Here is a 27784-nt window from a genome sequence, read left to right on the forward strand (position 1 = left end):
AAAGCTGTGATTTATAATTATTTACACTTTTGATTTATTGTGCATGCTGATGTTGTATGAACTTTGCAATTACCTACCACCATGGAAGAATCTATTATTGATGGAAGGGATGCATTTAAAAGTTGTGCAAAATTCGTCCCCAGAAAATTTGTCCCTGGAAAATTCATCCCCGAGAATAATTTTTTGATTAAGAAAAGGTCTTCTTCTAAACTTCAGACCTGCTCTTCTCAACTTTTGAAGCATATTTGATTAATGGCAATTACTGTAAAATTGTGTTCAAGATGCTTGGATAACTTGACCTTCATATTTTGATTTTTGGAGAGAATAGCCAGTCCGACATGTACTGAATTGCGGTGCGGAATTGTGGAAAGAAGGTCCAATTCACGGAAGAGTAGGTTTTTCTAGAAGGTTACTTTTGCTCTTAAAACTGTACCCTGTACCCTCAATTTACCCTCAACTTCTTTGGCTCACCTGACACCATAGGGGAGTCCATGCAATACCGCAGTGTCCGTCGTCCGCCATCGTCCATCCATTGTTGTTGTCGTCTGTATCCTGTTTCAAAAGCTATGAACTTGAAAATTTGTACACAGGACCATACCGATTTTGATTTGACCTATACTATACATGTAGCATGTTTCTTAACCAGCATGAATTCTTACCACCAAATGATTTTCAAATATCTATACGGTGAGCACAATGGCCCCTTGGCCTTTTCATTTAGGGTATGTAAAATGTATCCTCTGGTAGAGACCATATATATTGTTTGGGCTTGCTACTTGTCTCGATCAGTGAGTTCTACAATACAATCTGAAGCCAGAATCTCTTTTTAAAATTCCACCAAGGGTATGTGCACCCTTGAATGAAAATTTACATCAGATACGCATACCTACAATGGTGTGACATGTATTGATTGAACAAACTCCTGAATAAATTTTCTGATGTTAAACTGATCTTGTTCAATATTGTTGCACAGGGAAAAAAAGTACTAAGTATGAGATCGATAGACACACCCTGTCAGTTGGTTCAGTGAGCTTACATGCTCCTTTATGCTACAATCAGGCATGTTCCTCATCTATTTTTATGAATTATGTTCTTTGACATTGAGATATTGACACAGAAATAATGAGTTGGAAAGTATTGGTTTCATAGTTAGATTACCGGGTTTGGTTGAAGACAGATTGCTAGTCCAATAGACCCAATAGGCACCCAACCGTAGTGCACACACAAATACTCAAAAGGCGGTATATTCCTACATGGAGAATACACAGGAGTACACACAGAAGAAAATAATTCAGTATGGCTCATTACGTTTGGAGTGTCAGTAACTGTCATTGCAGTGCACTGGATAAGATTGGGTATGAGAGGGATAGCCTATGTCCCCCCCCCTCACCACGTAGCTCAAAGAGGAACTTGAATACTGACTGCTCTTGACTATTTTCGTTACCAATTCGTCCCTGTGATCTCTCAATAAATACCAAATAATTATACACACTTGAATACTGACTGCGCTTGACTCTATTCATTTCCAATTCATCCCTGGGCCCTCTGACCTCTCAATTACAAAGTATACACACTGTTTAATGGTGTGTATGCCTAGCTTTACGTCACTTCGGGAGAGGGAGTCAAACTACAAAGAAAGATTTTTTCAGTTTTTGACCCTTTCGCTGTCATACGGTTTTTGAAGTGCACCAACTACCATTCCCTGGCCCAACTTGGCTTAGGAAATGTTTCATTGTGGCTAAAATTACCCAATCTTACAAGGTTTGCATTGAGTTGAGTGCAGTGCTGCAATCTGGTGTAACTAACCAAAGACTTGTATAGGGACTGTGGTTGAGATATAACAAAATATGCAATTTTATGGGACACACTGTGGAGACCAGACAATGCTTTGCCATTCCAGCGAAATAGAGCACACCTGAACACACATTCTATTGCTGAAAGTGTGCTCTCTTGAAATAGCCATATTGTTCTGCTTGGTCAATTGAAATGTCTTTTCTCGGACACCTTGATCAAATCTGAGCCAGACTGAGGTGCGTTTGGGTTTTTTTCTCAGCTGGCAGTCAATGTCTTTTCTCGCACACCTTGTTCAAAACTGAGCCAGACTGAGGTGCGTTTGGGTTTTTTCTCAGCTGGCAGTCAATGTCTTTTCTCGGACACCTTGTTCAAAACTGAGCCAGACTGAGGTGCGGTTGTTGTTTTCTCAGCTGGCAATTACAGATGGAAAACAACAGTCACACCTCAGATGTGACCAAGGTGTAAAATTTTAGCACGGACACCGGTAACATTTTTGTTTACGGTACATGAGCATTTCTTTCATACTCATACTGCCAACTGAATGAATTTATTCATGAATGTGGTACAAAATACAGCAGTTGATTCTTTTTTACCATCAAACATTTCATATATATTGTCAGTTTTGGACAGGAATGATCTGACTTCCAGAGATTCATCTCAACCAGAATTCTCTATTGACATGTCTATTGTTCTGTTTATGTTTTCAGGTGTTACCAAGACCACACGACATCTTTACATGAAAAGCTTCCAGTTGCCATGGAAATCGTTGGCAGGTAGGCTGTTCGGAGAGTTGACAATAGTTCCAGAGAATCTGCAGCACTTGATGATAGGAATTGGTCTCGAGCAAATAGCTCTATATTATATGGCATTGATTCTTCTTTAACAAGATGGGAATAGAGCTTGATGGACCTGTTGATGCTGGGCTGAGTGGTGTGTTCTTCTGTTGAGAGTAAAAAGGTAGGGATGACAAGGTGTTGCCTTCATTGGAAATTTCCAAGCTATTTCCGAGCTCGTTTTCACAGTCTCATTCGTTTCACCTGATATCTCTGGACTGGGGTGAGTGAGGCTGCGAGTGTGGAGGCCAAAGCCAGTTGTCCCATCATACAGTGACCGGGCTTTCTCTTTCGCGGCCCTACGACTCTGGAGTGCTCTACCCGAGCGACAGATCGTGTGACAACCTAAATTCTTTCAAGGTTCTCCTGAAGATCCACCTGTTTCGGTTGGCTTTTGGTTGAGTTTTCTATTATACAGCGCATTGAGCGAAAACTATTCTGGATACTGCGCTATATAAGTATCACTATAAATCAATGATGTCGCTTGCAAGACATGTTTGCGTAAATGTACAATAATGCATTGATGTATATTTCGTCTTTTTGTCATTTTATCCAGTGATTGTGATAGGTTTTGATCCCATCTAGGGTGGGGCTTTCGATTTCCTAAGTGCAACAACGGTGATATTGTCCAGCAAAGCAGCATGTTGATAGTCAACACCTGTGGGCCTCAGACTTGCAATATTTATTGCAGAACCAATCTCGGGGAACCACTCCACTAACACTTTGATAGTATGAGACAGCAACTGCTGTATCCGACATCCTACAACCCTGTGCCCTTTATGCGGATTCTAAAAATGCACTACACATGCATCACTTGGACCGTTGCCAAATCAGGCGACGAGGAATAACATCACACAGTTAACAATCCACATACTTTTGTACTGTACCCTTGGACCCCTGGAACGAATACTTTTTAGAAAGGACACTAATACTACTTTTTACTTAAAAATTAGTAAAACTTTTGTATATGATATTTTCACACAGCAGTGTAGTATTGGATTGATTTTATGCTTTTAAAATCTGACACGAATAAACCCCAGGGGGGAATTGTCATAGGGGGTAAAAGTCCTGGAGGGTAAATGTCTAGGGGGTAGAAGTCCAGGGGGTAATTGTCTTAGTGGATAAAAGTCTGGGGGTAAATGTCAAGGGGGCAATTGTCCAAGGGGGTAAAGATCCGGGGGGTAAATGTCCTAGACCCTTAAAATCATTCTAATACATTGGAATTGTTCTATCTCACCAAAGGATCATTTCACTTAAATACTATATAAGCGGACACGATATATTATTGGTGTAAATTGAGGTGTACCACGCCCACAACGCACCAAAAATGTCTCTTGGAGTCATGAATTCACTTCCTGTGAATTCTCAGATCTTGTTTTCACAAATAATGGTCTTGGATTTTCATCAAACCTACCTCAAATTAATCTGTACATCCTGTCCCACATGTCCCACTGTAATTAATCCATTCATTCCAACCACAATCGCTCTAGAAATAGGGGCCGAGGTTACAGCACAGGACTTTTTTACCACACTCGTCTCATGTTGTACAAAAGGGATATCGGTGCCATTGCCGAAATGTCATGATAAACAACAAAGCACATGCTCCAGATGGTCTGTTGGCAGTATGTCATCATGATGCGCCATCCTGCACGAAGTCATCATTTTCGAAGTTTTGAATGGATAAGCGACGGGACATGATCATGATGTAGAGATTCATTTGGGTTTTGTTTTTAAATGATAATCCAAGAGAAACTGAAAAGGAGAGCAATATGAAAGCACCTGAGTCTGAGTGTCAAAATTTTTGGTCCCAAAATATTAAAAATTGCTTGAATGATTGATTTCTCACTGGTTGAACTAACTCCATCTTTTGATGTCTTTTAGGCTGTTGCTCATCCTATAGTAGGCACATGTAGATAAATCATGCATGTGCAAAATGCAGCCTCCCAGTGATGAAGATGTCAAAAAGGTCCTGAGAGGTCATCCAGCAGGAAAATATCCAAAGATACCAACAAATGTTGTCAAGATCTATGTGAGCTCTACTAAGACAGGTAAGATGGTTTCCCAGTCATGCCAGTATACCTTGTTAAAAATTTACGAAGTGGCTATGTACACAGCATGTCTATTGTGTACGCAGCCGAACAAATTAGTTGCATCCACAGCGTTACCACGTCAGCTGGCGAAAAAAATGGCGGCGGCGGTGGATGCTTCAATTCAAAATAAAGCTAATTTCAGTCGCTCCAACAAGCTCTTTTTCATTATCATGGGGAACATAACTTTGGATTTGTATTTCACCACTCAAGGTCCATCAACGCACAATCAATGCAAATAAATAGAGCAGTTTTTGGGCCATCCGCCATATGTGGCTTATTCCTATGTCTATGATTATGAATGGTCAATAAATTGACAGGCCGCCAACTTTGGCGACAAGAAGCGTTCGGCTGATGCCTCTCGACGCCAAAGTTGGCGGCCAGTGGATCCCGGTCAGAGCACACATGCCCAGAATTTGCGTCCAGTAGTGTATTTTCCGCCACTTTAGGCTGCCCTTTTGAAATCATGTGACATCAAGACGCAAGCCTAATGGCCATAGCCTCGTCGCCGACGCCAAGTCAGGCGGCCATCCGTAGCACACCTGGCTTCTTCTTGCGTTCAAGCGCGGCGACACGCGTCAAAAATGAAACATATTTGGCGTTTAGTTGCGGCAAGTGGTGTCAAGTCGCGTTCGCCGACGCCGTTCGTAGCAGACTAGGGATTTTTCAGGCATTCAGGACTCTTGCGGCAAAAAGCACCTGTGAACGCCGAAGTTTGCGGCTAGTGTGCTGCAGGCTTTAGCCACTTGGCATTTTGATGTTGGGCCAATACTAAGCCGAGCTGTATTGTCGGTCTGAGACTGAGTCGATTGGCATGGCCTACACACAGGACATGCAGTGACATACACGTCTGTTCAATAGCTCCATGCTTCTTGCATGTCTTGTGTGTGTAGGGCTGAGTAATGTACATTGACTACATTATGTGTATGACTGGGACTTGCACAGCGTGCAGCATAAAGTCGGAGGCAGAGCTTTATAATGAGCCTAATGAATGTTGATATAAATGCTGTGAACAGAAAAAGCTACTGTCTGTTGCTCTCACCGTGATGTGTACGAAAGCGCGTTGCTTGCTTGCACTCGCATCATCCTGTGGAATTTTTCTGTTCCGTACACATCATGCTGTGTACATATCCTCGACCACAATTTTATTTCAAAAAAAGGTTCAGGAGAGTAAGCTAAAAGAGTAGCAGTGCTTGAGAGTAAGAGAAAAGAGTAGCAGTGCCAGTGGTGGTATGTGCATAATTTCAATTTGATATTGGAATCTGAATCATTACACGATAATTCGAGGACGGTTTGTCTGTCTGTCTGTTTGTTCAACTACTCCTGCTAGAAGACCTGTTGCCCATTTGCCATACATGTGCAGTTTGACCCGCAGAGTGAATTTAAGGGGTTGACAAGGTCAAAAGTCAAGCTCAAAGGTCAGAATTACACAAACAGGCCAATGAGGAACCTGCGCAACAATAGGGGGCCCTGCAGGCAAGTGGCCGGACCATGGTTGTAATGAGAAAGCCATTTCCCAGGTCAATGATTATTGAATATTTCGTCCCTCAATTACTCTACAACGGGAAATAGCACCAAAAATGTTGTTTTATTGGTCCTTAATTCTATTTTGATGATTTTAAGGGCGAAAATCAACAAAACTGAATTTTAATGGAAAAATGCACTGGAAGTGTCCCTTTTAGTACTGGTGCGGCCATCTGGATTTTGAGTTCTGCAGGTTCCTCATTGCCACCAAATTAGTCAACGGATCTCCACCAAACTCAGTATTGGTCCACGTGTACTGTCCCATAGTTACAGGATACCTGGGTAGTCGTCTAACACCCTCACATCTGCTTAGCAGGGAAGTTATGCATGCTGCTACATGCACTTGGTACATTAGCAGAGCTGCCAACCCGTTATGGATTTCTGTATTTTGTATGGATTTTGGCCAAATAACTTATTTTAGTATGGTGTTACGGATTCACCATAAAAAAAGGTCTTTTTTTTTCTTTCCACTTGTTCAGCACACCCGGTCTGCTTTTCATCTGTAAGGTCCATCGAATATGAGTCTTGTGCAATTATTTTTCATCGGTCAGGTCATTAGATCTAACAGTAACTGAACCCAAGTGAAAGATTTCAAAAACAGCTGAAAATCGGTTATTATTGGGAATAATGTCATCACTCAAAGAAATCTAAAACACGAACTGGCCATTCCTCGATGTGCTACTCAACCCCTTTCATAAAAACATGGAAAACATGGAATGCAAAGATATATTGACCAAACTATTTGTATCTTTAAAAAATCAACGCCAACATATCACTCCAATTTCTTGGGTTTATTATCTAGTTGCAGGGGGTCGAAAAACTTTCAACAGTAACAATTTTGATTATGTGACTTATTTAAAAAAAAATTATATTCCAGTTTCACTTCATTGAAATACGAGATCTCAAATTGGAATGTGTTTTGAGAATTTTAAGAATGTACTTTGAGACGACCAACCTAATGATAAACCAAAGAAATTAGGGTGATATGTTGGTGTTGATTAACAAAAGATACAAATAGTTCGGTCAATTTATCTTTGCATTACCATAGTGAAAGCTTTCCTGATACAGTGCTGAGGCCAGTGATTGCATCGTGTTAGAACTTTTTTGTCTGAATACTTTATACTGATCTCATGGCTTTCACTCGAAGTGCATCCTACTGTGACTTCAGAGAATGCCTTGCTTTTGAGGTTTGTGCACTGGGGGTAATGGGTATATTCAGTAGAAGATTCTTAAATATCTAGACGCAAGGGCCCAACACGCCGCGTAGCGGCAAAAAAGCGAAGCTGGCGAAACATTTATAACGGGTCACCGTCACTTATTATCGGACTTATAGCGCATTTACGGGGTTGCAACTATTTTGCTTTATAGTGTCACCAGGAAAGAAAAGCATGCGACCTAACGCCGATCTATTTGTATAAAGTGATAATTGGAAGGTATATAGTAGGAAATATCAATAAAATAATCATTCCATGTCGTCTTTTGAGGGCATTTTTGATTGTAAAAAATATATGTGTACGTCACCAGAGTCTCTGGAATGATAATTTTATCACAGCAGTCTCGCGCAAGTAGAAGTTCTTTACCTATTAGTTCTTCACTTATTAGTCTGGCGCCAAGCCAGACGTTTTCCGTTACGATTTCACTACGATGTTTGACCAGAAGGAGCAGTGCGCGAGATATGCTAATGAGCAGACTTCCCTCGCTAGAGTTTCGGAAGAATGTTCCATATCGCGCTAAGCTGACCACTGCTGACCATGACAGGAGTGCATTGGACTGGTACAGGTTGGAACTGAACATTGAATATGCTGGTGGTGACGCTTTCTGATGAGAAGTTGGTTGTGACTGATGCAGTATCCTTGGACTCGTCCACAGCATCGTTCAATCATTGCTCTCTGAGCTGGCTTGATTCTGTACTTACCCAAATACTGAGACCAAATGCCTGTTGACTGTGCTTTAAAAGAGAGACTGGGGCCATGCCTAGTCTCTCTTAAATCACAGTCAACAGACACCAACCCCCTCAGACTCAGAAACCACAAACGCCCAACCCTTCCTGCTACCTTAATACTTCTGGATTTATTATGAACCACAGTTTACAGTGTAAAGGCATTTTGCGCCTACAAAGCCTCATTTTGAATTTAGCGGCTGTGGTTAGGCACCAAAACCGCTTGGTTGGTGCAAAATCTGGAAGCTGTCAAAAAGCATTTAAAAACATATTCTTCGTTGTTTAATTTGAGATCTTGGTGAATAGAAATTGATGCCTCCCTGGGTATTGAATGTCTCATCAAAAACGCTCGGGTGAAGCAAAATTGGCGAAAACCCTGGCGCCGGCTTGGTTTTGGTCAAAATTTTAGCTGGTTCTGGTGAGACAACCAATACTTCCAGTCGGGAATCAATTCCCTATTCCAAATGCACATCTTGAACATTCCTGTTTGCTCAGCTTCGGCCTGACTCGGGAATATGTATTTGACCTGTCAGCTTTAATTGTGAGTTTTGAAGAGTTGGTAAATATTTGGGATTTGAAATTTCCTGAAATATTGACTTACCAATATGTGATTGTGGTGCTTCAGGCATATCATTGTATATTCTATCATTATCAACTTCACTGCAAAGCCCTTGTATCTCTTCCTGCATATCCATGCCATCTATTTCAAGCAAGTTAACAGATGTACTATGTTGCTGCCGAGATGTCATTGTCTTCAATCATATTGTTTTAATGCCATTGTCGTCTGGTTTAAACTCGTTAATGGATGGTAACTGAAAGGCAACCAAAATAATCAATGTCCTGTTACATCCTGTCGCATGCCACTCTGACACAAACAGGACAAAATTACTATTGATTGTTCTCATGGACATAGAGTGTGCATCAGGTGTTTAAATGTTTTTCTAATCTGGACAGAAGTAGATTTGATACCATGAATGTATTTCACCCCAAGGTTATTGTTGATTTCTATTCCTGATTTGATACCATGAATGTATTTCACCCCATGGTTTTTGTGGATTTCTATGAATTCCCATATTTGCAGTTATTAACAGCAATTTCAAGGACTTGATGTCACTTTTCAATTGTTAGGCATTGTCCTTAGCTGCCATTTGGAAATTTGTTTTAACGGAAGAAAAAAACCAAGACAATTTTTTAATAATGCGTAATGAAAACGTCTCTGAAATGTTTCTAAATTGTGAAAACATGAACTTTTGAATTATCGATAAGCTGTCATCATATATCTATTTCTTGAACTTATAAATATTATGTGTTGGCAACAGAATGGGTATAATTCCCCCTACCTAGCTGTGTAACGTCCAATGGGTCATGGCTCTAGACCTGGTGGCATTTGACTTTGGTCATCAGTCAGTTAGGATTAACAGTAGGGCCGGGGGTGGGTATGAACTTATAAAATTGTTTTTCCACATAAAATGGCAAATCTGATGTAAATTTTGATGTCCAGCCATTCTGTTAATAGTGGATCATGTATTCTCTCCTATCTTTCCTACTAGTTATAACATACATTGGGGGAATGATTTATTATCAGATTTCCAGACTATATTATGTAGCTGGGTTGTAGAGAAAGAGGATTTTTAAAAGAACAGTTAGGGTAAAGAGGGTGGAGGTTTTAAAAGGATACTTACTCGCATCAGACACTCCAGATATTATCTCTTTAGAGACATCATAGGCACAATCGTTTGTCAAATATTCAGCAGTATTGTTCATGACAACCACACATACTGTTAAGTGATTAAAGGATGTGTTCATATTTTGTGGTATGTGTATTTGAGATATTGTGTACACAGCTCTGTTGACTTGAAAACTGAAGCATGTATTGCTTTGAATTGTTGTTCAAAATGCACATTCTGGCGTTACTACATTTAGTATTCTCTATGACTGACTATGGCACAGAAGTATAACCCAGTTTATGATGAAGTGTTCATTGTGTATAAAATTGTCAATGACTTTGAGGGTATTAGGTTCCTCTTCACACTGGACCTAGTCATGTGTGTCATATATTGACCTCAATAATTTTCCATAAGGCCCAGCAGATGAGCATTTGCCATTCAATCACCAGCACAACATTTAGTGCTATTATTGCCTAGAAAGTTTTTACCCCTCAGCCACTGGCATGGCTGAGGGGTATTGTCCTACTCTTCAGGCGTCTGTCTGTCTGTGCGTCTAAGGGTCAGTCCGTCCATCTGTCTGTCTGTCTCTCAGTGTTGCAATCACAAAACCAGCAGCTTGCCTTATGCAGCTAGTCTTCTTCATTTGTATTATCTGTCAATCACAATATCTAACAGTCTAAAAATCTCTTAACCAATTGTCCCGTTGTATGTATTTTATAGCCTATATCATTGTGTTGTTTTATACGATAAAATCAGAGTTGGAAAGAATATCTTGCCTTCAGCATCTGTTCATTTGCATGTTTTCCCTACTACAAACTATGTGGTGGATGGCCCGAAGCTCATTCTTCCTGACCCAATGTGGATACAACTTTCCCACCTTCTCTGGACCCCACAGTCTGTTCGTCGATAGGGGCTCTAACTTTAGAAAATGTTTTGTTTTGAGATTCGGTAAATATAGAGCATAGGCACTGTAGGCTCATGAAAATTGGCCTGATCCAATTTGCAGTTTCACTGCTTGGGGGCATAAGCCATGTAAGCGGAAAGTGGAAAAACTGCAATTATTCTTTTTATAAGAACTCAACAGAATTTGATGAATTTTATATGGTAAGTCTATCTACTACCCAGGATCATACTGTTACACAACTTTTTGGTGTGACCTCATTTTCAAGGTCACAGAGGTCGGAGTTCAAAACGTAATTATTCTTCCCTTGACTTGCGACGAAGACGCTCTAATCGGAGACTGCTTCAAGACCTTCTTTTAAAGGGTGAAGTAGGGCATAGATATGTTGGTTTTCCATACAAAAATGGCTTCCAGCAGGACTGTTACTTATACAAAGAGAATAATTGAAAAGTCATTGAACTGCAATACACTAATGCACTAACACAATGCACTAAAACGGTGTGTAACCTTTAGCCTGTTTGAAATTTACAAACCATGTCCAATGCTGCCTCGCAACACTGGCGAAAAATCGTTCACAGGGATCAGCATCAGTGTGGTACTACAGGTGGCGCCGCATGGTGTCAAGCTGGGGTATTATCCTCTCGGCTAGGTAACTCCTACGCCAAAGTTGTCCCTTTAATATGCAGTAAATGTATAGCATATCAGTCGGCATTATTTGCTACTGAATATCGGCCTCATCTGATTCAGGGTTTCACAACTGGCCCCATAAAATTGTCCGAAATAGAAAGTTGCAATTGCTTTTGTAGAGCTCAATGTTCAACTTCAATCACTGTCCAGTAGAAGCCAACTAGTACTATCACACCTTAAACCTCAATTTGTGATGCCTTTTTCCTCTCACCATGAAAAGTAAGGTGACTTAACTCCTTTTTTTGACATAAGAGATAAAAGCAATGAAGATGCAACATTGATTGATATGTTGCATGTTATAAAGCCCTCAGTATATGTAGTTCTGAACAGTCTGATGCAAGAAAAGATAAATTCACTTGTGTGACAAGTCTTTCTCAAACCGTCCAACTTAAAGGTCAGTCAGTATATTAGATAATTTCAGTATTGTTGTGTCACAAAGCAGAAGGTCTAGAGAGAGACATATTGCTTTTGTCATCATCATCTTCTCTGAATGTGCTTTATGTGGTAATCCCCTCAGATGGGCCATGCTCTGCCTAAAATCGCTTAAATATGTTCATTTTACTAACTGCCAGTGATGTACCATACTTCAAGTACATGTATCAAGACAGCCATATATTCTGACTCTAATAAAAAATTTCATGCCTGAAACAGTACTAGCTTCTGCCTTTTTGTTATCGTTGATTTCTTACCAGATCCCACCAAGACAGGCGCACCAGGCACACAAAGTGTGTCATGTACCAATACCATCTTTCTGCCTATCTCTCAATATATAAAACAAATAATGTGCCTGGTCACATATGGTGGGCACATCACTAGCAGATATTGAGTTGATTGATTTCTGCCGGAGTTGCTCAACATGGCATGATTTTTATAACAATTCTTCTTCTTTATTTACTCAATGGAATGCCTGGAGCGTTTTACAATGGAGTGTTTCTGTTGCGGCTACCTGTAACGCAGCCATGAAAATATGACGATGACTCTAAAGTGTCCGTTGTTTGGTTATGTTTTTATGTTTCAATCATGTCAATTATCATTTTGTCATGGGTAGATTAGGCAATAGAAAGCACACATTTGGAAAGCACTTTGGGATTGTCCATAAACATCTATTTCTTTCACATTAAATACAATGTTGGGATTGGGTTTGACCCCCCCCCCCCCCCTAGTCCTAATGTAAACATTAAAAATTCTTACTTTATGGAACAATGTTTTATCTGACAAAAATCAATATTAACAATCCATTTACCCCCCTCCCCCTTCTTGACCGTATCAGAATTGTGAAACACAATGGTGTAAGAGATGAATACTGAAAGAAAGGTGTGGTTTGGGACATACATGTTTTTGGCTCACCGTAGGGTAGTCTATACAATACCGCAGTGTCCGTCGTCCGTCGTCGTCGTCGTCGTCGTCGTCGTCGTCGTCGTCCGTCGTATCCTAGTTCAAAAACAGTGGCACGTTTCTTAACCGCTAGGCCTATGAACTTAAAACTTTGTACACATGACCCCCTAGGTCAGATGACCCGTGACACTAAATTTCTCTCCGATCTGATTCTCTACTTGGCCACCAGGGGGCCAAATGTGGATATCTAAAAAGTGTGATATCTCGCTTATTAGTGACTTGTTTTCGATGAAACTTTTGTTGTAGGTACTCATAGCAAATATTCATCTTATATCATACGGGTTTTTAATTTGACCTACTTTTCAAGGTCACAGAGGTCATATGGCGTAAATTGGCCGTTAGAGTGTAAACTATGGCACGTTTCTTAACCACTAAAGCTATGAACTTGAAACTTGGTACATATAACCCCCTATATCACATAGCCTCTGGTGCTGAATTTCAGTTTGATCTGATTCTCAACTTTGCCACCAGGGGGCCAAATGTGGATATCTAAAAAGTGTGATATCTCGCTTATAAGTGACTTGTTTTCGATAAAATTTTTATGGTAGGTACCCTTAGGAAGAATACATCACATATCTTACGGGTTTTCAATTTGACCTACTTTTCAAGGTCACAGAGGTCATATGGCGTAAATTGGCCGTTAGAGTGTAAACTATGGCACGTTTCTTAACCACTAAAGCTATGAACTTGAAACTTAGTACATATAACCCCCTATATCACATAGCCTCTGGTGCTGAATTTCAGTTTGATCTGATTCTCAACTTTGCCACCAGGGGGCCAAAAGTGGAAATCTAAAAAGTGTGATATCTCGCTTATAAGTGACTTGTTTTCGATAAAATTTTTATGGTAGGTACCCTTTGGAAGAATACATCACATATCTTACGGGTTTTCAATTTGACCTACTTTTCAAGGTCACAGAGGTCATATGGCGTAAATTGGCCGTTAGAGTGTAAACTATGGCACGTTTCTTAACCAGTAAAGCTATGAACTTGAAACTTGGTGCATATAACCCCCTACATCAGATAACCTCTGATGCCAAATTTTGGCTCGATCTGATTCTTTATTCGGCCACCAGGGGGCCATAATGGAAAAAGTAAGAAGTGCAATATCTTGCTTATTTTTTAGTGATTCGTTTTCAATAACATTTTTATGGTAGGTTCTCCTAGCAAGGATACATCACATATCATATGAGTTTTTGATCTGACCTGCTTTTCAAGGTCACAGAGGTCAAATGGCGTAAATTTGTCGTTTGATTGTAACTATGGCACGTTTCTTAACCACTAAAGCTTTGAACTTGAAATTTGATACACATGACTCCCTACGTCATGTAACCTCGGACACCGAATTTCGATCTGATCTGGTACTCAACTCGGCCACCAGGAGGCCAAAACTAAAATAGGTAAAAAGTGCAATATCTCGTTTATTATTGACTTGTTTTTGATGATATTCTTATGGTACTTACTCCAAGCAACGATACATCACATGTCATACCGACTTTGGTTTGACCTATATACTATACATGTACAATGTTTCTTAATCTGGATGAATTACAAAGCACCAAATATCTATACGGTGAGCACAATGGCCCCTGGCCGTTTCATCTTTACGAATGGCTCTCTTGGAGAAACTGCAAAAAGAGGCTATTTCAACGATGTCATATTTATGACAGTCATGCATTGAGTTTTGCCCCCACAGCCAACGTGCCAGCTTGGCAGAGGGGTATTGTTGTCCTCTTTGGCATCTGTCGGTCTGTTCGTTAGTCCGTCAAGGCACTCTTACTTGAGCATGCTTCAAGATGTTCTTTTGATATGCGGTAAATGTGTAGCACGTCTTTAGGCACTGTTTGCTATTGAAAATTGACTCGTTTCAGTTCATGCTTTGACCTAATTTTCAAGGACGCAGCGGTTAAATTTCAATAGCTTATCATTGTTGCATTCCATCAATCAGACAAATACTCTTACTTTACAATAGATAGGTTAAGATTTTTCGATACAAGAATGAAAACAAGATGGTATTCTGACGATAGATACCATATTGCCTGTTGTCAGAAACGAAATGAAACAGTGTGTTTATAATGCCTGGTATGCCTAAAAATAATAATACAAAGCAATCAGTTGGACTTGATGACGTCAACCTGACAAAAAAAACACCTCGTTCTCATTCTCGGATCAAAATCTTAATCTCTCTAATGTTTCAAGATTTCCTTTTCCAGTGGATACTGTTCGCTATTGAAAATTGACTCCATACCATTCACAGTATGACCACTTTAGCAGGCTTTTCCTGAAGACCAAAAAAATGCAGTTGCTCCTGTACAACTCAACTGAGTTTGATGTTGAATCATATGTCATTGCTCCATAATTACACCGTATGGTCACAACTACAGGAGATGGTGTGTATCAACATGACCCACTCTCCCACCTGAACTTTGTCTTGGGCCAAGGAGTATTAGGTGCACTTTAGCACAGTATTTCATGTATTCTAAAAAAACACTGTTTCAAACTCACGGTCAGTATATTTTTGTACACAGGGCTTGGGATGGTGATTCACTGAGTGATGTCTTGATGAAAAAATTATTGGTTCTTTCTACATTGCATTTTTGCCAAAGTAGTATACAACCATCCCTCTCAATTCTCTTTCTTTGCAGACTTTGAAATTGAACGTAAACACTTGTGGTCATCCGTTCTTCCCGAGCTGCAGAATTATTTTGTTCACTTCGGTTTCGATGTCCAGTTTGTTGATGTGCATCTTGGTACAGATCTCGACCATGTGCTTGATCGCCACGCCTTTGACAGACACCTGAGGGAGGTGAAGCATGCCTGTCAACTATCCCTTGGACCGTTCTTTTTGGTAGGTACAGTGTTGTGTTCTTATCAATCAAATCTGCTGTCGGACTCAAGAAACCAATTGAGTCCATTCAAGTGTACATGTAACTTAACGGCTGGGATGGTTCTTCTTTCTACTGTTTTGAAATAAAAAACCTACTGACATGACCTGATTCCATTTAGGCGGGATTCCACATGGCATTTAATTGTCAGCAAACAATTGCTCAGCCAATAAAATGCATAAAAAATGATCCAATTATTTCTCTGGCTGCAGGGTGATATGTCTCTCTGTTCTGCTATAAATCGAGATGGCAGACCGGACACTACTGCTTGCGTGTTGCATAACTCGGCACCGCCTTAACCAATTTTATTTACAAGTGGTATAAAACAGTATATAAATCTTGAAAAGATGCTTTAGATAGTTCTAATCATAAGTCTAAGATTGCATTGAGATTTTGCTCAATGCTGCGAATTTGAGAAAGTTTTCCATCGTCATACAGAAATCAGAAGGTCAACATTTTAGATGAGGAATGGTCGTATGATATCAGGCTTGTCTCTGATTGGCTAAAAATGAAGTGGTATCATAGTAAATTCTCATTTGCATAGATTTTATGACTGAATTTGTGTTGCTGCCCGCACGTGAAACTGACCGCCATATTGGAAACGGATCTAGTGCATGCAAATCTGAACAGCCAGGATCCCAGCACCACCCGCGAATCGTGACGTACCTACCACAGGTCGCCAGTAGATTTGGCATTGAAAACCTATTGATATATACGCAGTTGTGGGCATTCCACGTTTAGTTCATTTTCTATGGGATAGCTGGCGCCGCTAACAATCGATTGGTACCTATTTTTCGTTGGGTTGTTTCAATGAAGCTTGGTATAGTAGAAGTAAAACTGGATACCGTCACTGTAGTTTACAACAATGTCCATCGAGCCCTATTGTTGGGCTGTTGTGTTGCTCCACCGACGCGCGTTTCTGCCCCTCTAGGCTTCATCAGGGTGGCTGGGGTTGACTCGCATCTGTCTTGTTCGAAGTTCACAGTTTGAATGACATCATGACTCAGGGGTGGTTTCTCAATGACGTTGTGACGTTATAGACTTTGTTGCGACTCTGTTGTTGAAACATTCTGTTGTAGTCAAACAGGTGGGCTGTCCAAATGGCACATGTTGAGAAGTACAGGATCAAACGATGATACACACGGACCAGACAATAAAATCAGAATAGTAGAAGTAAAACTGGATAGAGGGGCAGAAACGCGCGTCGGTGGAGCAACACAACAGCCCAACAATAGGGACCGATGGACATTGTTGTAAACTACAGTGACGGTATCCAGTTTTACTTCTACTATTCTGATTTTATTGTCTGGTCCGTGTGTATCATCGGTGGAGCAACACAACAGCCCAACAATAGGGACCGATGGACATTGTTGTAAACTACAGTGACGGTATCCAGTTTTACTTCTACTATTCAATGAAGCTTGGTGCAATTTTGAGTTGAAGTTAACTCAGAAATCACAGATTTTGAGAAGTTTCAAAAACATGTTTTTCACCCCGAAACACTTCGAATTTGACCGAAATCATTATGTTCTGCATTGTTCCTGTGTTACTATTAGAATGAATAAAACACACACAAAAATACTTTTGTTACTTTATTCATTTTTCCAAGTATTATCCACAATTTTTTTGATTTCTCAACAATTTTTGGTGTTTTTACCCAAAAATGGATGATGATATTACGCTTACAACTGCACTCATAAGAAAACCCTTGATGTAATTAACAAACTTTTCTATTACTCCAATATTATCAGACCAGTGATTTCTGAGCTACAGGCTACCAAAAATGACAAAAATGACAAAAAAGCCAAGAACATGCTTGAACTCCAACATGTCTAAGGGGTAGCATATTTGAATAACATGCATGAACTCCAAAGGGTTTATAGAATAAGATCTTGACATATTGATATTCCTTGTCCTATAATTCACCCCTAACATTTGACCAGCAACAGAAATCAATAACGGTTTCCTGCATCAGGTAGCAGCTCACCACCGGAAAACAGAGGCAGACAAAGGCAGACGTGACCATCGTCCATGAAAAATTATTTAGTGGAATTTTGACTTCTGACTTTTACAGTGTTGATGTCCAGTAAAGCAGTGCAACTTCTCATGCAGGCATCAATGTTCAATCAGATAGCAGAGGAGTGACTAATAAATCATTTATGATAGTCGCAATACATACATGTACCTGTATTTTGCATCATAGTGACTGATTGGCATTATTTTACTTGATTAGATCTATTCAATGGTTCTCTTATTATTATTCTCTCTGTATCATTTGCATAGTAACGATGATACCATATTTCTCTGATTGTGCTCACCGATTACACCATTATTGGGAACATTGGCAAAATTACAATTCATGATCGCTATTTGATGATTATGAAGCCTCATAATGGTGAATTACAGTGGGGCCAGAACATGCTCTGATATAATTCACTGGGACCACCACATGCTCTGATATAATACACTGGGACCAGAACATGTTATCATATATAATACACTGGGACCAGCATATGCTAGGACCAGAAAATGCTATGATATGATACACTGGGACCAGCATATGCTATGATAGGACCAGAAAATGCTATGATATGATACACTGGGACCAGCATATGCTATGATATTATATGCTAGGACAAGAAAATGCTATGGTATGCTGAGACTAGAACATGCTATAATTGATATGATACACTGGAACCAGAGCTTGCTATGATGTAATATGTTGGGACCAGAACTTGCAATGATATTTTATACTACACTGAGACCAGGACATCCTATGATTAAATAAGGACGAACAAGCTATGATATAATGACTGACACTGGCTTCAGGGTCATTTCCTGACACTTGACAATGATATCAGTTGCAACAAATCTTCCTTTAATATTTATATTCCACCCTGGAGACATGCTCACCGTTCTCTGATGCATTAATTTATTTTTGGCTCACTGTAGGGGAGTCTATACAATACCGCAGTGTCCTGCGTTCCTCGTCGTCTGTATCCTGTTTCAATAACAGCCGCATGTTTCTTAACCCCTAGAGCTATGAACTTGAAACTTTGTACACATGACCCCCATGTCAGGTGACCTCTGGCACTGAATTTTGGTCTGATCTGATTCTTGACTTGGCCACAAGTGGAAACCTAAAAAGCATGATATCTATCTTAAGTGATTAGTTTTCAATAAAAAAATTATGGTAGGTTCTCCTAGCAAGGGTCCATCAGATTCCACAGGTTTTTGATTTGACCTAATTTTCAAGGTCACAGAGGTCAAATGACGTAAATTGGCCATTTGAGTGTAACTATAGCATATGGCACATTCCTTAACCGCTAAAGCTGTGAACTTGGAAATCAGTACACATGACTCCCTATGTCGTATTATAACCTTTGATGCCGAATTTCGGTCCAATCTGATTCTCAACTTGACCACCAGTGCGATATCTTGCTTATTAGCGACTTGCTTTCAATAATATTTTTATGGTAAGTATACTCCAAGCAAGCATATATCGCTTGTCGTATGAGCTTTTCATTTGACTATCTTTTCAAGGTCAAAGAGTCAAACGGCAGAAATTGGCTGTTTGAGTGTAAATGTAACAATGACGCATTTCTTAACCGCTTATGCTAACAACTTGAAACTTGGTCCACATGACCCTCTAGGTCAGATATTAAACCTCTGACACCAAATTTCACTCAATATGACTCAATATGACTGTTTAATATGATTCTCAACATGGCCACCAGGGAGCCAAAACTGAAAAGGTAAAAGGTGTAATATCTCGTTTATTAGTGTCTTGTTTTCAGTATATACTATACATGTACAGTAGAACCTCCCCTTGCAGACACCTCCGCATTACGAATATGTTTGTTCAGTCCCATATTTTTCTAAGTCATTTGCTTGAACTAGAACCACTGTAGGGCGGACACCTCTCTACTCCGAATCACGGACACGGCCATGGTGACTTTTTGGTCCAATGACCTCGCAATTGCGGACAGTAAACAGACCTTACAGGTGTGAAGTTTGTGTAATTGATGAACATGATTAGACACTAAGTCTGGTTAATTACATGGTGGAATGAATTTAATGTCCGTTGCTCTCCTAATTATTAAACCGAATGCATTGTTTAATTATCTTCACTGTGCATCACATTGCCAAGCTACTTTATATGGTAACATTAATTGCAGTCCATTGAGTAGTTTGTGCTCTTGTGCTCTAATTACAAAGAATAAAGCTTGATGTGTGGTAGCTCAATCAAATGCTTCTATACAACTGTAAGGATGTACACTGTCTATGTATTACATGTAAGTAGCGTGCGAAAATAACCTGCATATATCAATGTTGGCAAATTAATATTATCTCCACTAGAATAAACTTTTTGGACAATAATGGCATAACCTCCCTATAAAGGACACCTCTACATTACGGACACCAACGCCCAGTCCCATGGGTGTCCGCAATAGAGAGGTTGTACTGTAGCTTGTTTCTTAATCAGGATGAATTCCTAACCACCATATATCGATATGGTGAGCACAATGGCCCCTGACCTTTTCATTTCAGTTACTACCTGTGTAGCAATTTGCATGTGTATAGTATGAATATATTGATTTTTTAAAGTTCTGTTATCTCTATACATACATTGTATGACCCTAAGCGCTGAAGATATTGGATGATTTTCCAATGTTATTTGATCTAACAACCTTTAACTGTTGCGACTTGTGTTATTATTTGGAAAAAAGTGTAGCCTCAAATGCCCATGTGGACCGGCTGCACATTTAAATAGACCACCAACTGAGTACGATCATTGAAATAACTGAGATTGTGGTGACCAATCATAGCAAGGAGTTGTAAAGAGTTTTTATACGCCCGTCGCAAGACGGCTGTAATATGGTATTGGCCTGTCATGCCTCGTGTGTCCGGGCTATGACTTTAGAGCCGCAAAAGATTTCACTCTCATTTTTTTTGGTAGTGAGAACAGGAGACTGATAAGGTTGAGTTCGATTTCCGTCGTGATCTTATCTACACTTTGGCCACTAGGGGGCATTATGCGAAAACACAAAAAATTGCAATAACTCTGCTAATGTTAGTCGCAGCTTGCTGAAACTTTTATGGCAGATACCTCTTGGGAGGTGACATAATATATCATACCGGTTTTGAACTTGACCTACCTTTCAAGGTCACAGAGGTCAAAGTTCGTGTCAAATTGCAAAATTTTCAAATTTCGGAAGCTATTGATCCCAATCTCTGTTCATATGTACCCCTACATGAAGGTGACAGTAACCGTCTTTCGACCTAATACATGGATATTGTTCCTGATTTGACCACCTGTAAAAACACAAGACTTGGGATAACTCGCTTGATATTGGTTGCAGCTTGCTGAAATTTTTATGGCAGGTACTTCTTATGAGGGGCCATAACGTGCTGTACTGGTTTTGACCTTTTCAAGGTCACAGAGATCAAAGATCATGTCAAATTAAGAAATATTCATATTTCATAACCACTGCTCATTCCAATATCTGGTATGGGCGCCAGGTGGCAATCTTGGTTTTTACATTAGATTGTAAGCGCTGAACCTGAAACCTGATGGGCTTGTATTTTTCTGAAATGCTGGGGTGGGATGGGAGAGGTCACTCATTGATTTTTGGCCCGATCCGACATCAAAGATGGCTGCCAGGCAGCATCTTGGAATTTACATATCCTCGACTGTAACTGTAGAACAAGTTGCCCCATGGGAGTGAATTTTCTGTGACAAGGGGTGGGGTGACCTTTTGATTTTGGGCCTGATCCAGTATCAAATATGGCTGCCAGGCGGCCATCTGGACTGTAACTGCAGAATGAGTTGCCCCACAGGCATGAATATGATGTGAAATATGATGGAGTGGGGTTGAAGAAGTGACCCATTGATTTTGGGCCTTATCCAATATGAAATATGGCTATTAGGTGGCCATCTTGGATTTTACATCCTCGATTGTAACTGCAGAACGAGTTGCCTCATGGGCTAGAAATTTTGTGTGGCATGAATATGATAATTGATTGGCAGGGGTTGGAGAGCTGGTGCCTGATCAGTTTTGGGCCTGAACGGATATCCAATGTGGCTTCCAGGTGGCCATCCTGGCTCATGCATTCAGGACTGTAACTGCCAAATAAGACAACCCATGGCTTTCAATTATCTGTAGCATGATTGGGTGGGGTGGGAGAGGTGCCATCTGGCTGCCCGTGTGATGGTCTTCCATTATAGAAATATACCACCTACATGTATGCATAATGTAAAATGTACAAGCTACATTCTCAAGTGATAGAAATGCTTTACCACTACACCATACAACCATAAATTACCCGTCAATTTACCGTACATTCGTTTTCGGAGCGACAGGTGTATATTGATGCCGCTTTGCCGTACGCTTGTTCTATCATCTCATCTGGTCTCGCAAGATAGTTAATAATTATATTCTCTTTGTTGGCAGGAATACATATTCTACATTTTCTGAGCTTTGTACACTAGATACAATGAAGAAACAACTGAAATATTCCCTTAACTGTTCTCAAAGCTACTGGTTAAGGCCTTTAGGGAATGGGTGCTCCTTCAACATGCGTTGCTGGCACATTGGGTAGTATTGCTTTTGCAATCAACTTTAAACTGAGCAGTCCTTTATTGTGACACCAAGGACATTTTTTGATCAAATTTAACCCAAGCAGTCCTTGGCTGTGGCACCAAGGGCATTTTACGATTAAATTTAAATCAAGCAGTTCCTGATTGTGACACAAGGGCCTTATACAATCAACTTTAAACTGAGCAGTCCTTGGTTGTGACACCAAGGATCCCTGCAATAAAAGCAAAGCTTAACATATTTTCCATTATAAATATTTGAAATCGATGTAACAATGACTTTTGGGATGATTTCTTGTGGATGTTATTTATGATGCTTAATAAAAATGTTTAATTGCTGAATAAAATTCTTTTTCAGTGTCTGATAGGAAACAAGTATGGGTTGTCACCCCTGCCGGCTCAACTAGAAGAAAGTGAATTCCAACTTCTCAAATCATCTGCTTCAAAGTTAGAAAAAGGTAATATATTAAATCTTGTTTCAGGGCATTTCGATGACGTAGCGAAAAGCTAAACCAACCATGTAGAAATACAACCTGCAGCAGATTATTCCTGTTATTACTAACATTCAAACACTCGTTCCTAACCATCAAATACTGTAAATGCGGAAATAAATTTGGGCCGTTTTATTTCAATGTTTTGTGTAATTGTGACCTAGGCGTACCTATAATCTAGAGTTTTGACAACCTTGTGACAGTAATTTCAATTAAGAAAACCTTATAATTGGCCATATAATTTCTCAATTATCTCTAAACTTTACCTCGATAGAGCCATTGCCGCCTTGCTACGAGCCGCCACGACCGCCTTTAAAATGGTTGGAATACCCAACTTGGGAATCCCAGGCTACGTCATTGTATTGTTATCATTGAGTCAATGCACTGGGCTATCCAAATACGGAATAAAATATGCAGGTTTCTATTCTTGGTGTCACTGTCAGGTTGCCACTTGCATCTTTCTATAGCAATCAAGTGAGCTTGGCTCTGAGATGGCGAGGAATTTACGACGATTGGATCAAGTTATTCATGAATTTGATGACTCTGACAATGATTTAGGACCTCTAGATGATGGGGAATCTGACAAGGTCAGAGGTCACCAAAGGTTGACCCCCAACCAAAAATTGTAATACATGATTTTGATTCCAACACTCCATAAAGATCATTGAAAAATTCATGTCTGAATTTGTGAAATCCTCAAAAAACAAATTATTACTCTATTGGGTTAAAAAATTATATAAAAATGTTAAAAAACAGAGAAATATTTCTAGGTTCCTTTATTGCCATCTAAAGTCATTCAAAGCTCCTTCCAGTGTCGAAACTTGTCATTGACATTATCAAGAATAGATAAAGTCAAGTGGTCTTGATTAATTCCTGCCATTAAGTGCCCTGCAAGCGAGCAATTTTAAAAATCACTCTGACCTGCGATAATGGTGGATTGCAGCACCTGCCCATGGTCTCTCGCAAATGAGTGAGAGACCTGTGCAGTTGAGCAATCATGATTGCAGGTCCTTTGCGATGTAGCAAAGGTAACATGCAGTTTTTGGCTCACCGTTAGGGGAGTCTATACGATAGCCCTGTGTCCAATCGTCGTCGTCGTTGTCGTCGTCGTCCGTATCCTCTGTGGCACGTTTCTTAACCGCTTGTGCTATGAACTTGAAACTTTGTACACATTATGACCTAGGTCACATGACCTCTGACAGCCAATTTCGGTCCGGTCTGATTCTTCACCTGGCCACCAGGGGGCTAAAACCAAAAAATTAAAAAATGCGACAACTCGTTTTTTACTGATTTGTTTTTGCTAGAAATTTTATGGTGGTTACCCCTGTTTTGCTGATAATGCGAATCTTGGACTTTCTTTTATTCTATTTACCAGGTTTAAATTTCGCGCACTTCGCACTTCGGTTTTGGCGGCACTTTTTACGTCACGAGCTAATTTTACCTTTTAGGCTTCTTTTACGCCCTTTTTGTCATTCACAATTTTTACTGCACTTGGTCTGGAAGTATACATATAGTAAGGGCAGGTTCTTTGTCCCGGATAAACACACATTTCGGTTTCGGTAGTTTCGGATTTGTAAGTATTTATTTTTATGCATTTCATTTAGTTCCACGTTGTATTACTGTCTTGTAGGTTCCTTCTTTACATCTATTCTTAAAATACCAAAAATTATTCTTTTTCACTTTTGTATGTCACTGTTTGTAATTCATGTCTATTTTACTGTCCGGTGCTAAATGTAGTCCATATGTTTCAGGTTTCAAATAAAACTATATATTGAACATCCGAGTCTTCACCATTTGAAACAACCGTCAAGGACAAAGAACTGACCCGCAGCAATCACCGTCGGGGAAATCACGCTCGCTCGTCCTGGAGGAGGCTCGACCAGGGGCCATCACGCCCGTTCTTTCCGGAGGAGTTCGATCAGGAGCTGTCGGGAAAACTACGCCCAAACGTTCTTTGGTATCATCAGTTTCACGTCTGTTAATCATGGGCGACGTGGAGGCAACTAGGAAGGCACGGTCAGTGGCAAAATCAGTTCTAACCCGCACTATGACTTCAGTGAAAAACATTCTTGACCACAGTAGACCTTTGAACGAAGTGATAGAGGCGGAACACAAATTCAAGGAAGCATTGGCCAAAGTAAATAAAGTGCATGAGCATTATCTCCTAGATAGATGGGGAAAATACGTGGATCGAAGACATCATTGAAAAATCCGATAAACTATCCTGGTCTATCAACGATTATAAAACCGAGCTTCAGGAAGATGACGCAGATATGTTGAAATCAGTGGACGACTTAAGGGGTACAGTTTCAACAATGGGCAAATCATCCAATAACCTCCGTATCAGGACTCAAAAGGCACCGTTGCCTAAGTTCAGTGGGAATATTCTGGACTATTTTGATTTTAAACGTGATTTTCGGTTCTTGGTGGACGGACGCTACGCACCCCAGGAGGCACTTTACGTCTTACGAACCTGCCTCCGCCAGGAGCCAGCGGACTGGTTACAGGGTGAGAAAGACTATATATCTGCGTGGGAGGCGCTCGACGATAAATACGGCAACCCGCGTTTGGCATCGGATGTGTTAATCGGAACTTTGGACAAATTCAAATCTGTCCAGCCAAATGAATTGTCTCAATTCGTAGCATTGCACCACTTGGTCAAGAAAATCTATAACGCCCTAGACGAACTGAAACGTGCGTCAGATATTGACAATTCTACTACTATTGGACTAATAGAGAAAAAGCTTCCATTCTCGGATCGTTTGAAATGGGCCACGCATCAACAAACCAAGGGCATTCAACCGTCAGTCAGTACCTTGCTTGAGTGGATGAAAGGCGAGATTTGGATTCGACAAGTCGCTGGTGCTGAAATTCGCAGTGTACATTCTTCACAGAGTAAACATGCTGTAAACCTGGTCGGGACAGACGATAAGGATGTTACATCACCGCAACCACAGGCCCGATCACAACATGGGACAGAGGTGCCGTTTGTTGACAATTCAACCTACCAAAAGCCAGCGGAAATCGGCCAGGTGCCGTCGAGACGTACAAGTTGGAACTGCTGGGTTTGCAATAAAGATGTTCAGCACAAGCCTGAAGACTGTCAAACTTTTAAAGATATGAACTTAGAAAGGCGATTGACTGTAGTGAGGAAAGCTCGGGCGTGTTACTTTTGCTTGAATATACATAGGGCTCTGTGTCGCAGTCGAAAACGCTGTGAAATTGTCACTGGTAGTGAAAGTTGTCCTTATAGTCACCATCCGTTGCTGCATGGTGCCCCTTTTGACCAAGCTGCATCAAACACTTCCGTCAGCATGTGTAGTAGTAATTTGTTGCCTGTTCTGAAAGTTAATGGTATTAATCCTAGAACCAATGGAAGCAAAAGTGGCATTCTTCTTTTTGATAGTGAGTCACAGCTTTCATTGATTCGTTCCGACTACGCCCGCACCTTAGGCTTAAGTGGTGAAAACATAGTCATAAACATCAGCAAAGTTGGGGGTCAAGAGGAATTGCTCGAAACACAAGTTCACAAGTTACAGGTGCAGTCACTCGATGGAAAATCTCAGTATACAATTAGAGTCATCGCGATTGATAAGATAAGTGCTGATATCGCTTCGGTTGATCCAAAATGCTTGAATATGTGCGAAAACAACTCAGCGTTACTAAATCGAGGAGCAGGCCCCGTCGATATTCTCATTGGTATTGACCACGCAAAGTTTTTCAGTGGGAGCACAGATGTCCAGGGGAGATTTGCCATTCATCATTCAATTCTTGGGACGGTGATTTTTGGGGCGATGGCAGTCAACCATGGAATGACACATGGACTTTATCAGGTTTCTCTATTAAAACCCGTTGATATGTCAACTTTCTGGTCTACTGAAGAAATGGGAGTAGCATTGAACCCGTGTTGTGCAGGTGTGAAGAAGAGTCAAGATAAGCCACTTGGGTTGATCGAGAAGAGGGAAGCAACGATGATTCGGGACAGCGCAACAAAGGTTGGGAACCGTTGGATGATACCACTACCATGGCGTCGTGATCCTGCCGAGTTACCAGACAACTATAATCAAGCAAAGGCCAAACTTGTCAGCACAGAAAAACGATTGATGAGAAACCCTGAGCATGGGAAAATGTATGATGGACAAATCAAAGCGCTTGTGGAAAAGGGATCAGCAAGGAAACTAACTCAAGAGGAGATCCAAACGCATACAGGGCCTGTACACTACATTAGTCATCACGCAGTATACTGTCCAGAAAAGAAGACAACTCCGTGTCGCATCGTCTTCAATTCAGCGGCGAGTTATCAGGGACATGTACTAAACGAATATTTGCGGAAAGGACCAGATTTGCTCAATAATCTTCTGGGGGTGCTAACACGATTTCGAGAGAACCACGTAGCCATCGTAGGGGATGTATCAAAAATGTATCACCAAATTCTAGTTGATCCCGTACGTGATGCACACACCCATCGATTCTTATGGCGGGACTTAGAAAAGCGCGCGCCAGACGTGTATGTTAAGCAGGTGCTAACATTTGGAGATGTCTCATCACCAGCACTAGCTAACACAGCTATTGACCTCACCACAGAAGAATACGAAGAGACCTTCCCGGAGGCTGTGGCCACGATCAAGCGGTGTCGCTACATGGATGACATCGGCGATTCGTTACCTACTATCCAAGCAGCAACCAAACGTACTGAGGAGATCGATGAAATATTCGATAGCGGACACTTCAAAATAAAAGAATGGATTTCGAATGAACAACTTGGGAGAAATGGAAACCCAGCATCGGATAATTCGGATCAGATGGGAGACGAAAAGTTTTTGGGAGTGTTGTGGGACAGGGACCAGGACAACATATCAATACCCATGAAGATACCCAAATGTTTCTCAGCAACCGTGGAACGCACATGCTGGAACATGCCTGACAAACTAACAAAACGGATAGTTCTAAGCGTGTTGGCAGGAGTGTATGACGTTATAGGCCT

General features: G+C 40.6%; 2 protein-coding genes across 5 annotated transcripts in view; one reads left to right on the plus strand and one right to left on the minus strand.

The window, feature by feature from the left end:
- The window catches only part of LOC135488224 (solute carrier family 38 member 10-like), a 57886-nt gene extending 45709 nt beyond the window's left edge, over positions 1–12177 (minus strand). For 3 of the 4 annotated variants that reach the window (XM_064772752.1, XM_064772760.1, XM_064772735.1), the window contains exons 1-2: positions 9860–10053; positions 8779–8989 (exon numbers count right to left, since the gene is read on the minus strand). In XM_064772752.1, coding sequence (XP_064628822.1) covers positions 8779–8926 — 148 coding nt within the window. In that variant the 5' untranslated portion in view covers positions 8927–8989; positions 9860–10053. Of the gene's footprint in view, positions 1–8778; positions 8990–9859; positions 10054–12121 lie in introns of those variants that run through there. The other variant, XM_064772743.1, reaches the window with a different exon arrangement.
- Positions 12178–21365: 9188 nt separating this feature from the next.
- The window catches only part of LOC135497153 (protein qui-1-like), a 71886-nt gene continuing 65467 nt past the window's right edge, over positions 21366–27784 (plus strand). Inside the window, exons 1-2 of the mRNA XM_064786897.1 lie at positions 21366–21407; positions 22668–22767. Of these exons, the coding sequence (XP_064642967.1) occupies positions 21366–21407; positions 22668–22767 (142 nt within the window). The remainder of the gene's footprint in view (positions 21408–22667; positions 22768–27784) is intronic.

Source organism: Lineus longissimus, chromosome 1 (genome assembly GCF_910592395.1).
Source record: "Lineus longissimus chromosome 1, tnLinLong1.2, whole genome shotgun sequence".
Lineage (NCBI taxonomy): Eukaryota > Metazoa > Nemertea > Pilidiophora > Heteronemertea > Lineidae > Lineus > Lineus longissimus.